The sequence below is a fragment of the Zosterops lateralis genome (genome assembly GCF_965231275.1).
Source record: "Zosterops lateralis genome assembly, chromosome: 20".
NCBI lineage: Eukaryota > Metazoa > Chordata > Aves > Passeriformes > Zosteropidae > Zosterops > Zosterops lateralis.
In genome coordinates, this window is record NC_139780.1 from 7,848,394 (window position 1) to 7,864,378 (window position 15,985).

The 15,985-nt window shown below is 51.9% G+C and overlaps 1 protein-coding gene across 9 annotated transcripts in view; it reads right to left on the reverse strand.

The window, feature by feature from the left end:
- The window catches only part of DAB2IP (DAB2 interacting protein), a 158,272-nt gene that overhangs the window by 31,844 nt on the left and 110,443 nt on the right, over positions 1-15,985 (reverse strand). For 6 of the 9 annotated variants that reach the window (XM_083875888.1, XM_083875887.1, XM_083875890.1 and 3 more), the window contains 2 exons: positions 5,814-5,967; positions 582-680 (listed from right to left, as the gene is read on the reverse strand). In XM_083875888.1, coding sequence (XP_083732014.1) covers positions 582-680; positions 5,814-5,967 — 253 coding nt within the window. Of the gene's footprint in view, positions 1-581; positions 681-5,813; positions 5,968-11,579; positions 11,673-12,352; positions 12,460-13,706; positions 14,084-15,985 lie in introns of those variants that run through there. The other 3 variants (XM_083875891.1, XM_083875892.1, XM_083875894.1) reach the window with 3 other exon arrangements.

Here is a 15,985-nt window from a genome sequence, read left to right on the forward strand (position 1 = left end):
TTTAGGATGTACTTAGTCTTAGTGGGCCATAAAAATACATATTGAGTGTCCCTGTGTTCTAGTGAAGAGAAGGATTTGTTCCTGTAAATCCCAGGAGATGACTTTGCACCTCGACTGGCTGGAGAAGGGAAAGCTGCATTCCACTGTTGCCTCTGAAAATGGATATCTGAGCTCCTCCATCACTAAAGCAGACTGTCAGGAGCTGACACATGAACTCTTCAGACTGTGCAGCCTTGTGACTTTGCTGGCAGCCACCTGACATCTGTCCCACGGCTTTTGGGAGGTGAAAGTCCTGTGGAAGTGGCAAGTACCATCAGTAACAGCAACACTGAAGATTCTTCAGGTCTGATCAATTCTTAGCAAGAGTTGAAGCAGCATGTGCTGAGAAGAGAGGGGAAGGAATAATTGGCGCTTGTCTGTAAATATAATTGTGGAAGAAAGCAATATGGAAAAAGGCTGACCCAGAGTTCCACTTACTCACTCCAATGACAATACGTCCCCTGCTGCTCCCATGCGCTGGGCTATAAAATGTAATAAGGAGGAACTGAACTAGAGCAGAGGCAATTCCTCATAGCCACTACCTTGTTGGGGTGCACGGCACGCCGCAGGTTCTCCATCCATTTATCTCGCTCTGCTGCCGAACGACACGAGAAGCACTTACTTCCTGATGAAGTTGTCACCTACAGGGAAAGGAACAGGATTATGTCTTGACCAGAATACTGCAGAGTGTGCTTGGGAGGAGAGAGAGGCTTAGGGTGCTAGTGGATTTTATTTTTTTTTTTTAAGTAAACAGCTTTACCCAAGCATAAAGCAACAGCCCCTAAGGCTGGCGGAAAAACAGGACAACCCTGTATGTCACAGAAATCATCATAGAAGCAAATTCCAATTATTTCTCCTCTTCCACACCAGAAAACACTAGATAATGGGCCCCATGCATGTGATGCTTTAAACCACCAAGTTCCACAACTGAGAGAGTGCAAATCCTTAGATGAACTAAAGATAAATTGGAACTCTGAGTGGTTACTTGGCATTCCTCCAGGCTCAGCCCAAAGCCTGTGACAGTAACAACCCATTCCTTGTTTCCAGCAGAACATGAGGCTGGAAAAGGCTGCTTTCCCACCTTCCCTCTTTGTGTCCTGCTGCTCCTGGAGTCCTTGCTGTGAAGATCATGGGGACAGGTCAGTGCACCCCACTCCTGGCCGCAGTACAGCTCATAGCACCTCATGGCCCAGCTGGGGCACTCAGAGCTCACAGCTGGGGAGAACCAGGGGGGCTTCCCAACCTGGGCCCGGCTGGAAGTTCTGCTGAGCCCTCCTCTCACCTCTCATACATCCAGGTTCATCCCAAGGGATTTTCTGCAGTATTTGTGTGACTTTCTCTGGCCATTGGGAGTTCATAGCCAGGGTTTAAGAAACACACAGACAGCAGTGATGTTTCCAGAGGTGCAAGTGCCCCTTTATGCCTCCTCACATTCCTGCTATCCCAAGGAAACTCAACCCTGCTGAGCCCATGGAAGTACCATGTCTGGCAGCCCAGAATGACAGGCACCAATACCTTCCTGTGCCCCCACACCAAACTTCCTTGGCATCAAATCCAATAGGTCCCTGCTCCTCACACACAGATGTTCCCCAAGCTGCCACTCAGCTCTCTGCCCTTTGCATTTGCTTTTGTCCAGCAATATTCACCCTGTGCAGCTCTGCTGGGAGGCTGAATGGACCTGGCTGGTTCTTTAAATAACTCCCACTGAGCTTCATTTCTGCCAGTCTCAACCTGCAGAGTTATTTGTGAGTGCTTTATCATCTCCCAGTGTTTGTGTTTACACACTGTGCACTGGGTTATCAGCTTCTGGGAGACACAATCTCCTTTAATTTCATGTATCTCCCAGAAGCCCAACCTGTTCTTACAGCAGAGCTGGCATTCACTAAGATTTGTCATTAGCAAACCTCAATGATAAGTTGAACACATCCCTTCCTTTGAACACAGAGTAGGGCAGAATGAGAAGAGGCCTGTTCTGTCTTTACATAAAAAACGCAAAGAATCTTCCAACTCTTGATATTCCAGACAGAATATCTTTCTCCTTCAGACAGACACTCTCCCAGTCCTTGCACGCTTTTATGCTCTGCCTGTAAAACCCATTCTGTGGAGCACAAGCTCTCCTGTAGTTCCAAGAACAGACTCCATACTAGCAGGCACAGCAGTGTGATCTTTCCAGCCTCCTTTCACGCTCCAGACTATTTCCAGCTTCTTCAGAATCTCCCATGACAAACCGCCCCTGCCTCATCTCCTCTCTGCTGCTGCCAATGCTCCTGTTACCTCCATCCCACAGAGAGCTCTGCTGGCACACAGGACTGTCACTGTATTTTCTTGCCACACTTAGGTAAACACATCCATTATCATGGCCAAATTCATTACTCAATTTTAAACCAATTATAAATTGATCTTTCAAAACCTAAAAAACCTGTAACTGTCATACTGAAGTGGGAGAAGGGGAAAATTGCATGTCAGATATGAAGTGTGTCTTGGTCTGATGGAGGCTGAAGATCACATCTACCTATGTGTGACCAAAAATGTAATTTTCCCCAGATCTGCAATTAGATCCCAGCTTTGAGTTCTGACTTAAATATCATATGGCATTAATGATCTTCATGAGATATTAATTATCTTTATGAAAAGAGTATTCTGGTCTCATCAAGATTTTGGATATGCTGGAATGCTGTTAATGTACAGGATAAACTCAATTAATAAAACTCATTAATTTCTGAAATGTTACTTTTCCTATTCATTATCCCCAGTCCTTGGATGGGTGATCTGCTCAGATAAAATCCTGTCTTTTTAAGACAGTCCTAAGGTACAGGGTGGCTTCACTTGGAGGGACATGCACAGAGTAAGAGGGGATGATAAGTGAGCACTGAAGGTGCTTCACTCAGTGCCCAGAGGATTTTCTAAGGAGCAGCCAGGGCTCAGCTGCACCCCAGGCCCTGCAGCAGCTCCAGGCATCCGAAGGGCCACGCGAGCAGTGGCCAACGTTTGCACAGCTGGATCAAATTTAGTGCTGCTAAATTTAGCTCCACTGAATTCTCCCTTGCTGAGGCAAGGCCAGGATGAGGCAAACAGGCTCAGTTGTATTGGAGCAACCACAGTTTGTCTTTCCCCTAGCTGTGTCCTGGGACAGCTCAGGCATGACTGTGCAAGGGGACAAGGCTTTGGTTTGCCAAGACCTAAGAGAGCCCCTCAGCCCAAATGGCCCTGCCTGGCCCAGAACCCCCCAAAAACCAGGGCCAGGACTAGGCTCTGGGAGCCTGGGCTCCCAGCCTCTGGCACTGGCTGAGGTGCCCACTGTATATTTAGCACACCCAGCACGTGCAGTGGCACGGGATGATTTGCTGACTGAGGAGTCTTGCAAGGAGAAAGATGATGCTGAGTAATTTTTAAAAAAAAAAAAATCAATGAAGGAAACAAGTAAATACCGACTGCCAAGTACTCAGCAAGTGAGAAAAAAGCAAGTTTCACAAAACTAAGTGAGCAGAAAAAGCCAAATGCAGTCTGTGGAAAAGCCCTGCCCTGGTGCTGACTGTGCTCCTTGGCAGAGTTGAGGGGAGCAGGCCGAGCACGTCTGAATGCAGGGTGGTGGAGATAGAAGAGAGGAACAATTCCCTGCACCTTCATCCACCAGCTGCCTCCCAACGAGCCACTTGGTTGTTTTCCACTGCAGATGGCTTTGGCACCTCTCGCTTTTGTCTCCGTCTGGGTGTGCTGCCAGTTCCTCTCCAAACCTGCTCTCCTCCATCTGCAGCCGTGTCAGATCCTCCCGGCCTGTTCCCCGGGCCAGCTCCAGGGGGAGGGAGGAGCTGTGTCAGGAGCTGTGTCAGGTGAGCACCGGTGGCCACGGGCCAGCTGGGGACAGGAACAGCTCCCGAGGCACCGTCCCTGCCCGGCCACCCCATGGCCGGCAGAAGGTGAAGGATTGAGCAAGGCTGGCACTGCCCAGCAACAGCTTCACTTCCCAGCTGGAGGCAGCAGCTCTGCCCGTTCCCAGCACATTCCCGAGGGAGCAGCTCCACAACAGCCTCAGGGGGCAGGGATGAGGCAGCACCTTCCCCATCCACTGCACAGAGAACACTTCAGCTCCCCTCCTCCCTGGGACCCTGGCAGGGCCTTCTCACCTGGCATTGCTTGGGGAGGGCTGCTTTTCCAGGGCATCCCCTGAGCTCCTGTGTGTCCATCAGTGATACCCAAGTGCTCTGGGCTGTAGTCACTGCCTGGCCCCCAACAGGGATCCCAGGAGATCTGCAAACTCATCCCAGTGCTGCTCTCACTCCCAGCTTGGAAGAGGCTCTCAGGAGACACGAGACCAAGACATTGACACAAGGTGCCATTTAGCTCTCACCTCGGTGCCTCCTGCTGGAGCTGGTTGGTGAGCAGCCACCAGTGACAGATCAATGTCCCTGTTGTTTCCTGGCATTCTTCCTCTCCTCTGCAGGGTTTGCAGAACAGCAATTAACACGTTCTTTTTTTACAGTGTGACTTCTCTTTATTCAACTCACTTAACCCCAAAATCTTCTTCCTCCTTCCAAGTGCATGGCTTGTGTAATTTCCCTCTCATTCAACTTTCTACAAGTTCTGTTCATATCTCTTCCTCTCCTCTTGTGAGCTGAACAGAATTGGTAAACAACTCTTATATTATGGATGTCACATTTATTTTCCATCTAGCTTCATTTTATCTTTCTTGAGTGGAATGTAATAGAGGACACATAATTTACAAAACTGCTCCCCTCCTGACCCATTGCACTTGCTCAATTCCACAAAGAATGAACAGCACTGCAAAATTTATACCTCAGCCAGCTAGAGAGTTTATGTTTGAGGCTATTTTCTTGTAAGACTGTTTTCATGTTACTCGCTTATATTTTAAGAAATAGATCTTTTAACTCACTTATTTCAAAATGTGCCGATTTCAGTAAAGAAAAATGTCTTTATCTTTCCAGTCTGATTCCTCTTGAACACTGAAATGTGTTCTCATCCAGCACTGCCCATCCAAGGACAGCCCCATCACCCCTACAGCACAATCCAGGCACAGCTAGACCATTTATCTGCTTCTCTGTGTCCAAGCTCAAACAGGTGTTACCTGCTCTTCACAGAAGCACAAATATCCACCACCTCAGTACTGTAAGAAAACCATTTTCAAGATCTGTACTCAGCCACTGTCATAAGCAATAATACTTTGCCATCCACAATCCAGGACAAATGATTCCCAAGATATCCTGTACTGAATTACCCAGACACAGCCTGGGTTGAATGTGTCCTCCTCCCTCCCACTAGCACAGACCTTACCACATGCCATAACAGATGTCAAAGTAATCTGAAATACTCACAGATTTTTCTATTTACCCAAACAAGGGAAGCTTCAGTTTTCTAGACAAAGTCCTCCACACTCCCACTGACAGCAGCAGGCTGGCTCTGTGACCATGTAATGTCTTTGGGAACACTGAGTAGGGATTAGCACTTCCCAATATCTGTATGAACATCAACTGTAGGAGCATAAACAAATTTATGCTCTGCTGATACACAGCCCTAAGCAGTGCAGCACCTGTGCCAGCAGCTCTGCTGCGACAGCGCTTACAAGGAGCTCATTGCTCTGATTGTGTGGATATGATCCTCCTTGGAAAGATGGGAGCAATTTTCTGTCTATGAAATGCTCTCTGTGTAGCAATTGTGAGCAGCAATGTTTGGTAACAGGCAGACCCCAGGTGCCAGCCCACACCTGGCTCCCCAGGCGGCCCCAGCACGGCAGCAGCAGCCTGGGCACAGCTCCTTACCTCAAAGCAGTAGTCTTGTCCCAGGATGCTACTGTGGACTGGTTTGATGACCACCTCCTCCTCCATACTGAGATCCAGAGCCTCAACAGCACTACTGGGACTGAGCAGGGACTCGTGGGAGCGCGATTCTTTCAGCCTCGGCATTAGATGGGATCTGCAGGAAACACGGAACACTGTCAGTGATGCTCTCCTTCCCAGAGAAATCTGTTAGCAACATCTGTTAGCAACAACTGCACAGTATTCCTGGGAATGTTGTCATGAAACAACCAAGGGCCCTGAAGAACAGGGCCTGCTACACTGTCCCATTTGTAATTTGTAATTTCTACTCTAAAAGTTGGTATGAGCAGTAAAACAATTTTTTCCCAACTCCCATATAGTCAGGAGTCAATTCTTGAGAGGTTTGCACACTGTGGGGTCTCTGAACAACCGAATCAAACTCTAAATGGCCACTACACCTGCTGAGAGAGACTTCCCGGTGTGGGGTGTTCCTAAATGAGATTCCCCAGGTGTGGGGTGTTCCTAAACGAGATTTCCCCATGTGGTGTGCAGCAGTGTGGGTGCATTCTGCTGCTGTCTCAGGTCTGCAGCACCTGGTACTGAGCTTTGGTGGTGCCAGAACCTAAAACACACCCACATCAGGATCTGTCACCAACAAGCCTTGGGCTCCTGTGCTCTCTCTGATTGTCACACACATCCCTGGGATGGGGACAGTGTGGAAAATAAAGCTGTCATAGCACTATCGATTGATCTAAATGCTCTGGAGCCCCACTGGCAGCATTTAGCAGCAGGGAGCCCACAGACAGTGAGCAGAGCACCATTTTTGAGACAGCCAATACAATCAATGGTGCTGTAACTCTTAAAGCAAAACCAGAGAGCTCAAGGGGGAGGAAAAAAAAAAAAAAAAAAGGGAAAGATAGTTAAGTACTCCCAGGGAAAACACAGCAAACCCATAAAGTGGCAAGGGAAAAAAATAACTTGAGTGCAAACGGAGCAGATTCTTTCTCTATAGTCTGTACCACGTCAGATGTTCCTATGCCAGAGCTCTGATCCTGGTAACTCTGACCTTTAAAACCTCTGGCAAGCACTTTGGGGGCCCCCAAAGAGACCAAGTGTCCCTGCCTACAAAGGGAGTGTGACGCCTTCTCCAAAGGCACGGAAGGACAGCAATAAGGGGAGTTTGTGATATTCTCAACATGGTCTTTCATGAGCCAAACAACAATGCTCCCAGTATACTCCCAGCTTGCTCTGATGTGTGCGTTGGGTTTTGTTTTTCTCCAGAATAAAGCTGACCAAAACAGAGAGAAATGTCAACAGTGCATGCAAAATCCATCGCTTGGAGTGAATCACACACCAGGCTGGATCCAGAAAACAGCCCAAGGAGATTCTCAGATAAACGGCAGCAGCAGATAAACAGGTGGTTCTCTAGATTTGCCATTAAGATTCAGGCCATGCATGAAGCCCCAGGTGATAACAGAACTGCCTGTGGCTGGTTCCCTGCCTGAGCTGCTCCACGGACAGCTCAGAGTGCCAGGACCACCTCCTCCCCAGGGTCACCCAGCCTGGGGATGCGCTGCCCGAGGGCTCTGGGACATTTTCCTGCCCCTCCCAGGGTGCCAGCCAGGACCAGCTGTGGTGACAGCAGTGAAACATCTGCACAGCAGCACTAGCACAGGGTTCCTGAGGGGACAACCCGCAGCCCTGAGAGCCCTGTTGGGGTTGGCACAGTCCTGTGCTGGATCAGAAGCCCCAGGTTCCCAGCAAAGGCTCTCCATGCCATTAGCCATTCTCTCAGCTGCCCACTCACCCCACATCTCTATGGTGAGTAAATTGATCTTTAGGAACCCAGCACAGTCATTTCCCAGTACTTTGTGGCAATTTTACACTATTTTCAGAGAAAAGGGTCCCTATCCTTTTCCTCTGAATGATACTGTAAATTAACTCTAATACAGGCAGACAGATCAAGTTACCTCTGGATGCTGAGTGCAGAACTAATATCCAGCAGCTCAAGAACTGACAGTACAGACTTCCCACCCAGCCCAGATAAGCCCAGAATCAAGGCAGTTCTGGTAAATCTTATTTCTGTATTTTACAGATGAAATTAGAAAAGGTAAATAACCAAGCTGAGACTTGCATTCTTGTTTAGACAAACATAAATACTGATAAAATAAACCAAAGAGAATAACTCAGTACATTGCATTGCCTCATGCTGGCCTAAGAATTTTTGTAAAAATTAAACCAAACGGAGTCTATTTTTCATTTAAAACACTGCAGCTGGATGGCCACGGGTGGGAGTGCAGATGTGCAATCCAAAGGATTACCAAGGGAGAGTTTCTCAGGACATATTACGCTCTCACCAAATTCAGCAAATGTGTGTTTATATCCCTCCACGCTCAGCTGAATGCCTCTGGGAATCCTGAAATGAAGGGGAGTTTTTAGGGAGGTTATTTGTCAGGTCCTTGCCACAGCAGAACTTGCTCCCACGATGTCTCTGACTCCTGAGTGGCCACTGGGATCCAGCCCAGGTCAGCAGCACACGTTTCTCAGCAGATGCTGCTCTGAGCAGGGAGAGTGCTGCAGGTCTCAAACCAGCCCTAAAACCCAGCATCTGTCTGTGTATCAAGAGCTAAGTGGGGAGATGTCATTAATTAGAGCTGTTGGAAATCTCAGCAGCAGGGATGGCTCTCTCTGCCAGAGCAGCCCTGGCAGGGCAGGACGAGCAGAGCTCCCTCCCAGGGCTCTGTCCCACCCCTCTGCCTTCAAAGGGCACATGGTCCTTTCATTTTGATCCCTGTTCCAGGGCAGAGAGCACTCGTGTCCCTCAATGACACGGCATTGTGGTATGAGCCCATTTACTGCAAAACATTTGCCAGTCCCTGTCACTGCTCCCACAGACTTCCCCTCATACCAGCAGCAAGAGAAAGGCCAGGAGCTGCTGCCCTGAGCCTGAGAGCAGCACCCTCAGCAACAGGGACAGCTGAGTCCCTGCAGACCTGTGCTGTCCATCGCCCATCCCCAACAGCCACACACACCTGGAACACCATTTGCCAGTGAACACACACGTCCAAGATGACAGGGGTACTTCGTACACATTCACCCCCCTATCATCCCTGTGAAGATGCTGCCTGTGGGGCCATCTGATCTCTTGCTCCAATAACTCGCTGTGTATTCCAGGTCCTGTCCTGGTTTACGTCAGCTGATCTAATTCCAATCCTACACCTTTGTTTTAATACGCTGGGAAGGGCCAGCTGCCCAGAGCCATCTCACAGCGGGAACCCTCTTTCCAAACAGCACATTCAGTTCTTTTTGCCAAGGGCCGTTTTTAAATCCCTTTTTACTTGCCTAAAGTTCAGTTGAAATGAAGGGGGGAGGAAAAAAAAAAATCTCATAAAAGACCACATTAGTTCTAAAGAGAAATAACATTACTGCTACCGGCACTGACCCGGCGAGTCCTGCGGAGCAGCAGCCAGTCTCTGGTTATTAAAAAAAGAGCTCTGCTGCCCGAGAGCAATCACACAGGATTGTTGTGCTAAATAATAAAAGTCATAAAACATTACCATGTGAAGGGATGTATCCCCTCTGCCTGTGCCCTCCACAACCACTTGAGTATCACCAAATCCAACCAGGACCACGTGGACTGCAGGGAAGACTTGCAAAAAAAAAGCATGGAGAGGCAATCCATCGTCTTCTCACCCAACTCCAGGGCTGGGCTTTGAGCAATGGAGGCAGCAAACAGCGCTGCAAAGAGGCAATTCTGTCAGTCCTCATTTCAGAGCCTCACCTGCCTGAAACCACTCAGCTGCTGCTCCTGTGGTTTCATGATGAAAATGTTCCTGATTATTTTTGAGAGACAGAAACAAACAGAGAATCTGGTGGGTGGCAGCATAAGGGATGGAGCAGACACAAAACCTAACACTGAAACATGGGGGGATAAAGAATGAAGAGCCTTTCTTAAACCTCCTACAGTTCTTTTCTGAGAGCATGAGGAGACTGGGGAATGCTGAAGGAAGTCCAGGCCCTAAGCTGAAGAAGTCCCATCGACACCAGCTGCAGAGCTGGCAGTGTGCATGCCTCCCCAGTGTCAGAAGGATTTGATCTCCCAAATTACATATTTGACTCTATGACACGTCTCCTGGCCAGGAAAGATTCCCTGTGTGCAGTTTTTTGAGGCTGACAGTTCTTTTCTGTGCCCAGCTGGGTTCTTTAGGGCAGCCCTGACTCCCTCCTCTGCACTCTCCTGCTGCAGGGGTCCTCCCTGCCCAAGTCCAGTGGAACAGCCTGGCAGATCCACAGGCAGCACAGACAGAATCTAAATCTGTCTCCAGCCCGGGGATTAGGGGTTTGTTATGACTGAGAACAAAGTGCACAACTCCAGTAAATTGATTTGCACCATCAGATGGGAGAAGGATTTTAACAGTCGCAGATGGGAGTAAATCACCCACCATCCTCTGCCAGCTCCACCCAGGGGCTCTGCCCTGTGCCACTGTCCCTCCTGAGCCTCACTGCTGCTGCTTCACTCTGGGACTGAGCTCTGCAGAGCCCAGACTGCTCTGATTTGCTTCCCACTCTCCTCCACAGCAGCTCTCCCCAGGGCTCAGCAGTGCCTGTGTGACCCCCCTGCCGGGCCGACTTCCCGCTGACCTCAGGACCACTGCTGGGAGTTCTCATCCCTTCCTCCCCCGTGCCTCATCCTGCTTCAATGTAACAAATAAATATGAAAGCGACCTTATGGGAATAGCCACCACCAACAGCACACAAGAGAACTCGCAGGCTTCCAGATGATGAAGAATGTTTTTTTTCCTGTAGAAGAGGATGTGGGGATGAAGTCTCAGCATGCAGCAGCACACCCTTCTCCCTGTTCTGCTGCCCTGAACTTTCTCCTGCCATTCCCTGAACTCCAGCTGCTGATCTCTGCCTGGGAAACTCTGCTCAGCACACTCACAATGGGAACCTGGCGTTACAGGTTGCCCTCACTAATGCAACACCTTCCCTGAGCAACACAAAGGACATGTAATTAAACTTATTAATGCCTGCCCTTGTTTTCAGACTGTTCTCAGTTTCAACTGGCAGCAGGATTAATTACATTCGAAAGGACTCTGTCAGCTCATACCAGATTCCAAACACTGTTTTTGCCAGAGCAAACCTGAAGGATGATTTTAACCTGTGACATTCACCTGAGCCATGGGTATTTGTTTAACAACGTGCCACTGCAAAGTCTGTCAGGGGCAGCCTGCACAGGACACCCAGCAAGGACACTGATGGCATTTGTGACGTGCAAGAGGAGAGGAACTGCAAAAGCAAGGAAAGGGCATCAGGAGCAGGATGTAAAAGGTGATCAGAAATACACCTGAATTTCAATCATCAAATATGTTTTCTTTCCCATAAGCAGAATGACATCAACATGACACTTTCAACAGAAATCAACACTTGTATCAAAAAAACCCCCTTTTTATCACATCAGCCTAAACCAGACCAAATAGTGCCAGATCTGATGCAAACAGCAGTGACAGATGCACCACCCCAGTGTGGAGCCCGAGCCACAGCACAGCCCTGGGAACAAGTTATTCCCACAGCACCGGCCACGGGAGCGAGCAGGGACCCGCAGGGCCTCCCCCAACCCCTGGGGCACGTCCAGGGCAGCAGAGGCAATACCGGGCCCCAGGAACCGGGCCAGAGCCCCCTGCTCCGTGCCACCCTCACGGGAGAACTCCCAGCTGCGCCTTCCACGGGGGGAGCAGGGTGGGGATAAAGGGCTTTGATTTTTATCACCTCAATTTCGCGTAACATCAGCGCGGAGGCGGAATCCGGACAAGGCGGCAAAGGCGAGGCAGGATGTGTCCTCCTGGACCAGCCAGACGGAAATGGAGCCGCAAGGCCCATCTCCACAGCGCGGCTGCCGAGCCCGGCCGGGGATGATGAAAGGCCGCCCAGGATGAAAACAAACCGCGAAGGCACGGAGCGAGGGACGGAGCGCGGCCGCACATCATCCCCGGGCCGGGCCGGGCTGAGCCGGGCCGTGAGGGAGCGCTGTCAGCGCCGGTCCCTCCAGCGCGGCGGCCTCCGCGCCCGGCCCGGCCCGCCCGGCCCCTCAGCGGCCCCTCAGCCCCGGGCGCTGTGCGGGACCCGCCGCTCGGGGCCGGGCGCGGAGCTGGCGCTGCCCGGGCAGACCCCGCACCCCGGGCAGACCCCGCACCCCGGGCACGGCCGCGCAGCCCCGCACTCACTCACCCTCAGGGCCCGGCCCCGCCGCGCTCCCGCCGCCGCCCCGCCCGGGCTGGGCCATGCCGCGCTCCCGCCGCCGCCGCCACCGCGGGCGGGGACCCCCGGCCCGCCACCCCCGGCCCCCGCCCCGGGCCGGCCCCGCCGCCGCCCCGCCCCGCCGCGGCCCATTGGCTGCGCTGTAGCCGGGCAGAGCGCCCCGGGCCCGCCGCCCCCGAGCGCGGGCTGGGCTGGGCTGGGGGTCCGCGGGTGCGTTTCGCTCTCCGCTGCAGCCCGGGGTTCTGCCCCTCGCCCCCCGCCCAGCACATCCCCGAGCCGCTCACCCTCCGCCTCATCCCGCCTGTCCCGCCCTCATTCTGTGGAGATAAACCGGGGTGAAGCGCAGCTCTCCGGGAGCCCGGGCTGCTCCGGGCGCCGCTGTCCCGGCACGGGGGGAAGGCTCGGCGCCGCCCGCCCGCCCGTCCCTGCCCTCGGCCGGCCGCGCTCCGCATTCCTTTCCCCTTTCGGAGAGCCGAGTCACTGACCTTTGCAGCAGCGCGATCCACAGCAGGGAGTAGCGCCTGCAGCAGCAGCCGGCGGGCCCTGCCTGAGCCATGGTCCGCACCCGCATCGGCCGAGCTCACCCGGCCCGGCCCGGCCCGTGTGCGGGGCTCAGCCCCGGCGGCCTCACGGAACGCGGGGCCCGCGGCAGCAGGTGAGCGGCACAGGAGGCGTGAGGCGGCGGAGAGGAGACGGGAAGGATGCCCGGCATGGTCCCGCTGTCCCGACTGCCACCATCCTCAGCCAGCCCACGCCGACACGTTCCCAGAGCCAGACTGCTGCTGTCATCCTGGCGTGTTCAAATGCCTCCATTACTCATCAAGAACAAAGTAGGACTATCTAGTAAATGAAAAACCACCACATGGCACTGTCCCCTGCCTCTTACTGATGGCTGCTTCCTCTTCCACTTTTCAGAGGCTGCTGTCCATGTCTGCAGCAAAGCAGAAATCCTGCAGCTCATGCGAGGCAGCTCCGGATCAGCAGAGAAAGCCTGGGCTGCAAACGCTGGTCAGCTTTGGAGAGGAGTGCTAAACATCCCCAAGCGACTGGAATACTCGGGGTTCCCCCAGAGCACAGGAGAAGGCAGCGGGTCTCAGAGTGGGAGACAGGCAGGTCCTGCCCGGGACAGCAGACACGAGTCTCGCCTCCTCCAGGGATGCACAAACCGGATTCCCAGACGGACCATCCCTCCAGCCAGCGCACCGTGCACGGCACTGACAAACGAGTCAAAATTCGCAGGTTCTCTGCCCAGTTCCGACACTAACTCTCTGCACAGCCTCCCCTACGTGCCTCTCCTCAGCCAGAGAGGTGGCCATGACCCTCTCACTGCCAAAGGATCCAGCAAATGTCAAGCAGCATTATTGCCGGGCTTGGCTAACAAGGAGCGCGGTCACCTAAGGCCAGCAGGGTCCCTTCTTCCAGAGGAAACTGGTCCCCAATGTGCCCTGGGGACAATGGCACCAGCTCACCAGCCACGCTGGCAGCAGAACACCTCTGCCTGTCCCACCTTCCCTCCTTAGTAGAGGACATGCAGACCCCCTTTCCCTTGACGTCTGCAAACAGCGCTCTGGATTTAGCACATTTTGCCTCATTTTTGCCACCCCCATTCCCCCCACCAGTGGTTTGAAGTTTTCTCACCCTTTTCTGGCAGGTGCCATGCAGAGAGACAAGCTCGCTGTCCTTGATCTGCTTTTCAGGGCTTCTATAAAGTAGGGCACCAGCATCAACCCAGCGTCAGGTTTTTGATACATTGCTGGACTAGCCAAAAATAATAACAGGCAGCTTCAGTCAATCTTCTTCTCAAATCTGCAGCAGCAGCAGCAGCAGCAGCAGCACAGGGTTCTTTGTGTAGCAGAGCAAGAATACGGTGCCTGCCCAGCCTGGTCAGCAATCCAGAGCCATTCCTGCCTCCCAGCCAGGCTCCTCACATGGAGCTCCTGCCTTGTGGGGTCCCCTTCCCCAGAGCCATCCGTGTTTTGCTCTCTGTATTTCCTTCAGCAGCTTATCTCCGTGGCTGCTGTGAAATGCTAAGGTCAAGTTACAGTTTTACCAACCCCTTTATCTCCCTGGCAAGGCACGAAAAGGCAGAACCTGAACTTTGGAACGAGCCTTCGCACCTGCAGTGGGTGGAGAGCGGAGCAGACCCAAGGCAGTGGGAGAGGGAGAATTCAGGTTCTCTCTGCCCCCCAGCACTGCAAGAGTCTCTGTTGCACATTTGGACACTTTATTAGGACACTCTGGAATGAAGTGCTGAACCCATCAAGCCTGCACTGGCTCTGTTGGGAACTGTGGCAGCTCCAGCTGACACAAGGACCCAGCACAGCTCTGCTACACCTTCCACATGGTAGCAATGACCAGCAGGACCCAGCGAAAGAGCTCTGTCTGCTGGGAACTGCCCAGCTGAATTCCCCCTGTCCCAAACCTGAAATTCCAGATAGTTGGTCTGAGCAGGACTGGGAAGTGAGCCAGGCATCAGGGGATGAGGTAACGTTTGACCTTGGAGCCTGTGGGACTGTCATGCTGCACATTGACTCTCCACACTCACCTCAGCAAATGACAACTGTGTTTTCCCATAGTGACGTGGGGAGTGTCACTGTGCCCCTGTCCCACTGATCACTCTGGGGTTGGGCTGGTGTCTAAAACACACAAACTTGTTGGGATACAGATCTGGAATGCACAGGCCATTCCTCGCTCCCTCCCTGGTCTCCGTACAGGACACCCCTGTGGCTCAGGAGGTACAGAGAGAAAACAAAACTCTGCAGAGCAGGGCCTTGGGGACTGCTCTGACCCCATCCCCAGGGAGTGCCAGGCAGTGAAGGAGCCACATTCCACTGACTCAGTGTTCAAATACTGCTGCAGGGAGCATTTACTGCCACCAAGAAGAACTTGTATATCAAAGTCTCAGCTCATTTTGTCCAGGCCAGGGTTTATCCAGGTTCCTTCCAGTGAAGTCATAGCTCACTCCTCGTGTGCACAAGGTGTTGTTTCCCTGCAGACAGCTGTTCCCTGTCTGCAGCAGGTGATACAGAGGTCTATGGCACAGTCAGAGCTGTGACTGCCCCTGCAGTGCTGGCACTGTCCCCGGGCACTGTGTGTGACCTCCACCACACCCCTTCTCCACATTTACACCTCCTGTTACTGACAGCACCACCCACCCTGCTCACTGCTCAACAAATGGCATTTGTGAAAGGAAAGCCACTGTGTCCAGTCAGGGCAGGTAAAGAGTATTTTTCCACAGGTTGTTACAGGAAGTTTTCCATTCCCAGTTATTATTTGTATATAGTCCCCTTTTCTTGGGTCATGTTTTCTTCTCTGGTCCCAGCTTTGCCTCCAACCCTCTGGGCAGCAGCCTTTCCCCACTCCAGCATATTTACTTTTCAGAGCTATTAAACCTAGATATCTCTAACTTTTTATTGACTGTGAAGCCAGTGCTTTGTGCTTTATGACCATGCTGTCTATCACTGGGAAACAAACAATTTCCTAATAACCTCAAGGATTGTGATTATCCAGATCTACTCCAAATTTACAGTAACCACAGATAGAGGTTGATGTCATAAATGCACTTGTTTTATAAAGTCTGAACAATCCCATATTCCAGCACAATTAACATTACAATACATGGGTTTGCACAGCTGACTGGCTGGTACTGGATTGCTGCTTCTCCACTGCATTGACCCACAAAGCTGAGCTGCAGTGATGGGGCAGAGTTGACTCGAGCACCCCTGAAAAATGGGGCACTGTTTCAATAGTGTTTACACTGCAAGAATATTTCACTCTGCCTCCAGCCCCCTTTCACAGCACCCAGACCGTGCATCTGACTGGCCAATTTCTCTTTCTGCTTATAATTAGCTTCACTTTTCTGCTCTCTTGGATAAGCATTAGGCTTTCCTCTAGGAATGTAATCCCAATCCACAGGA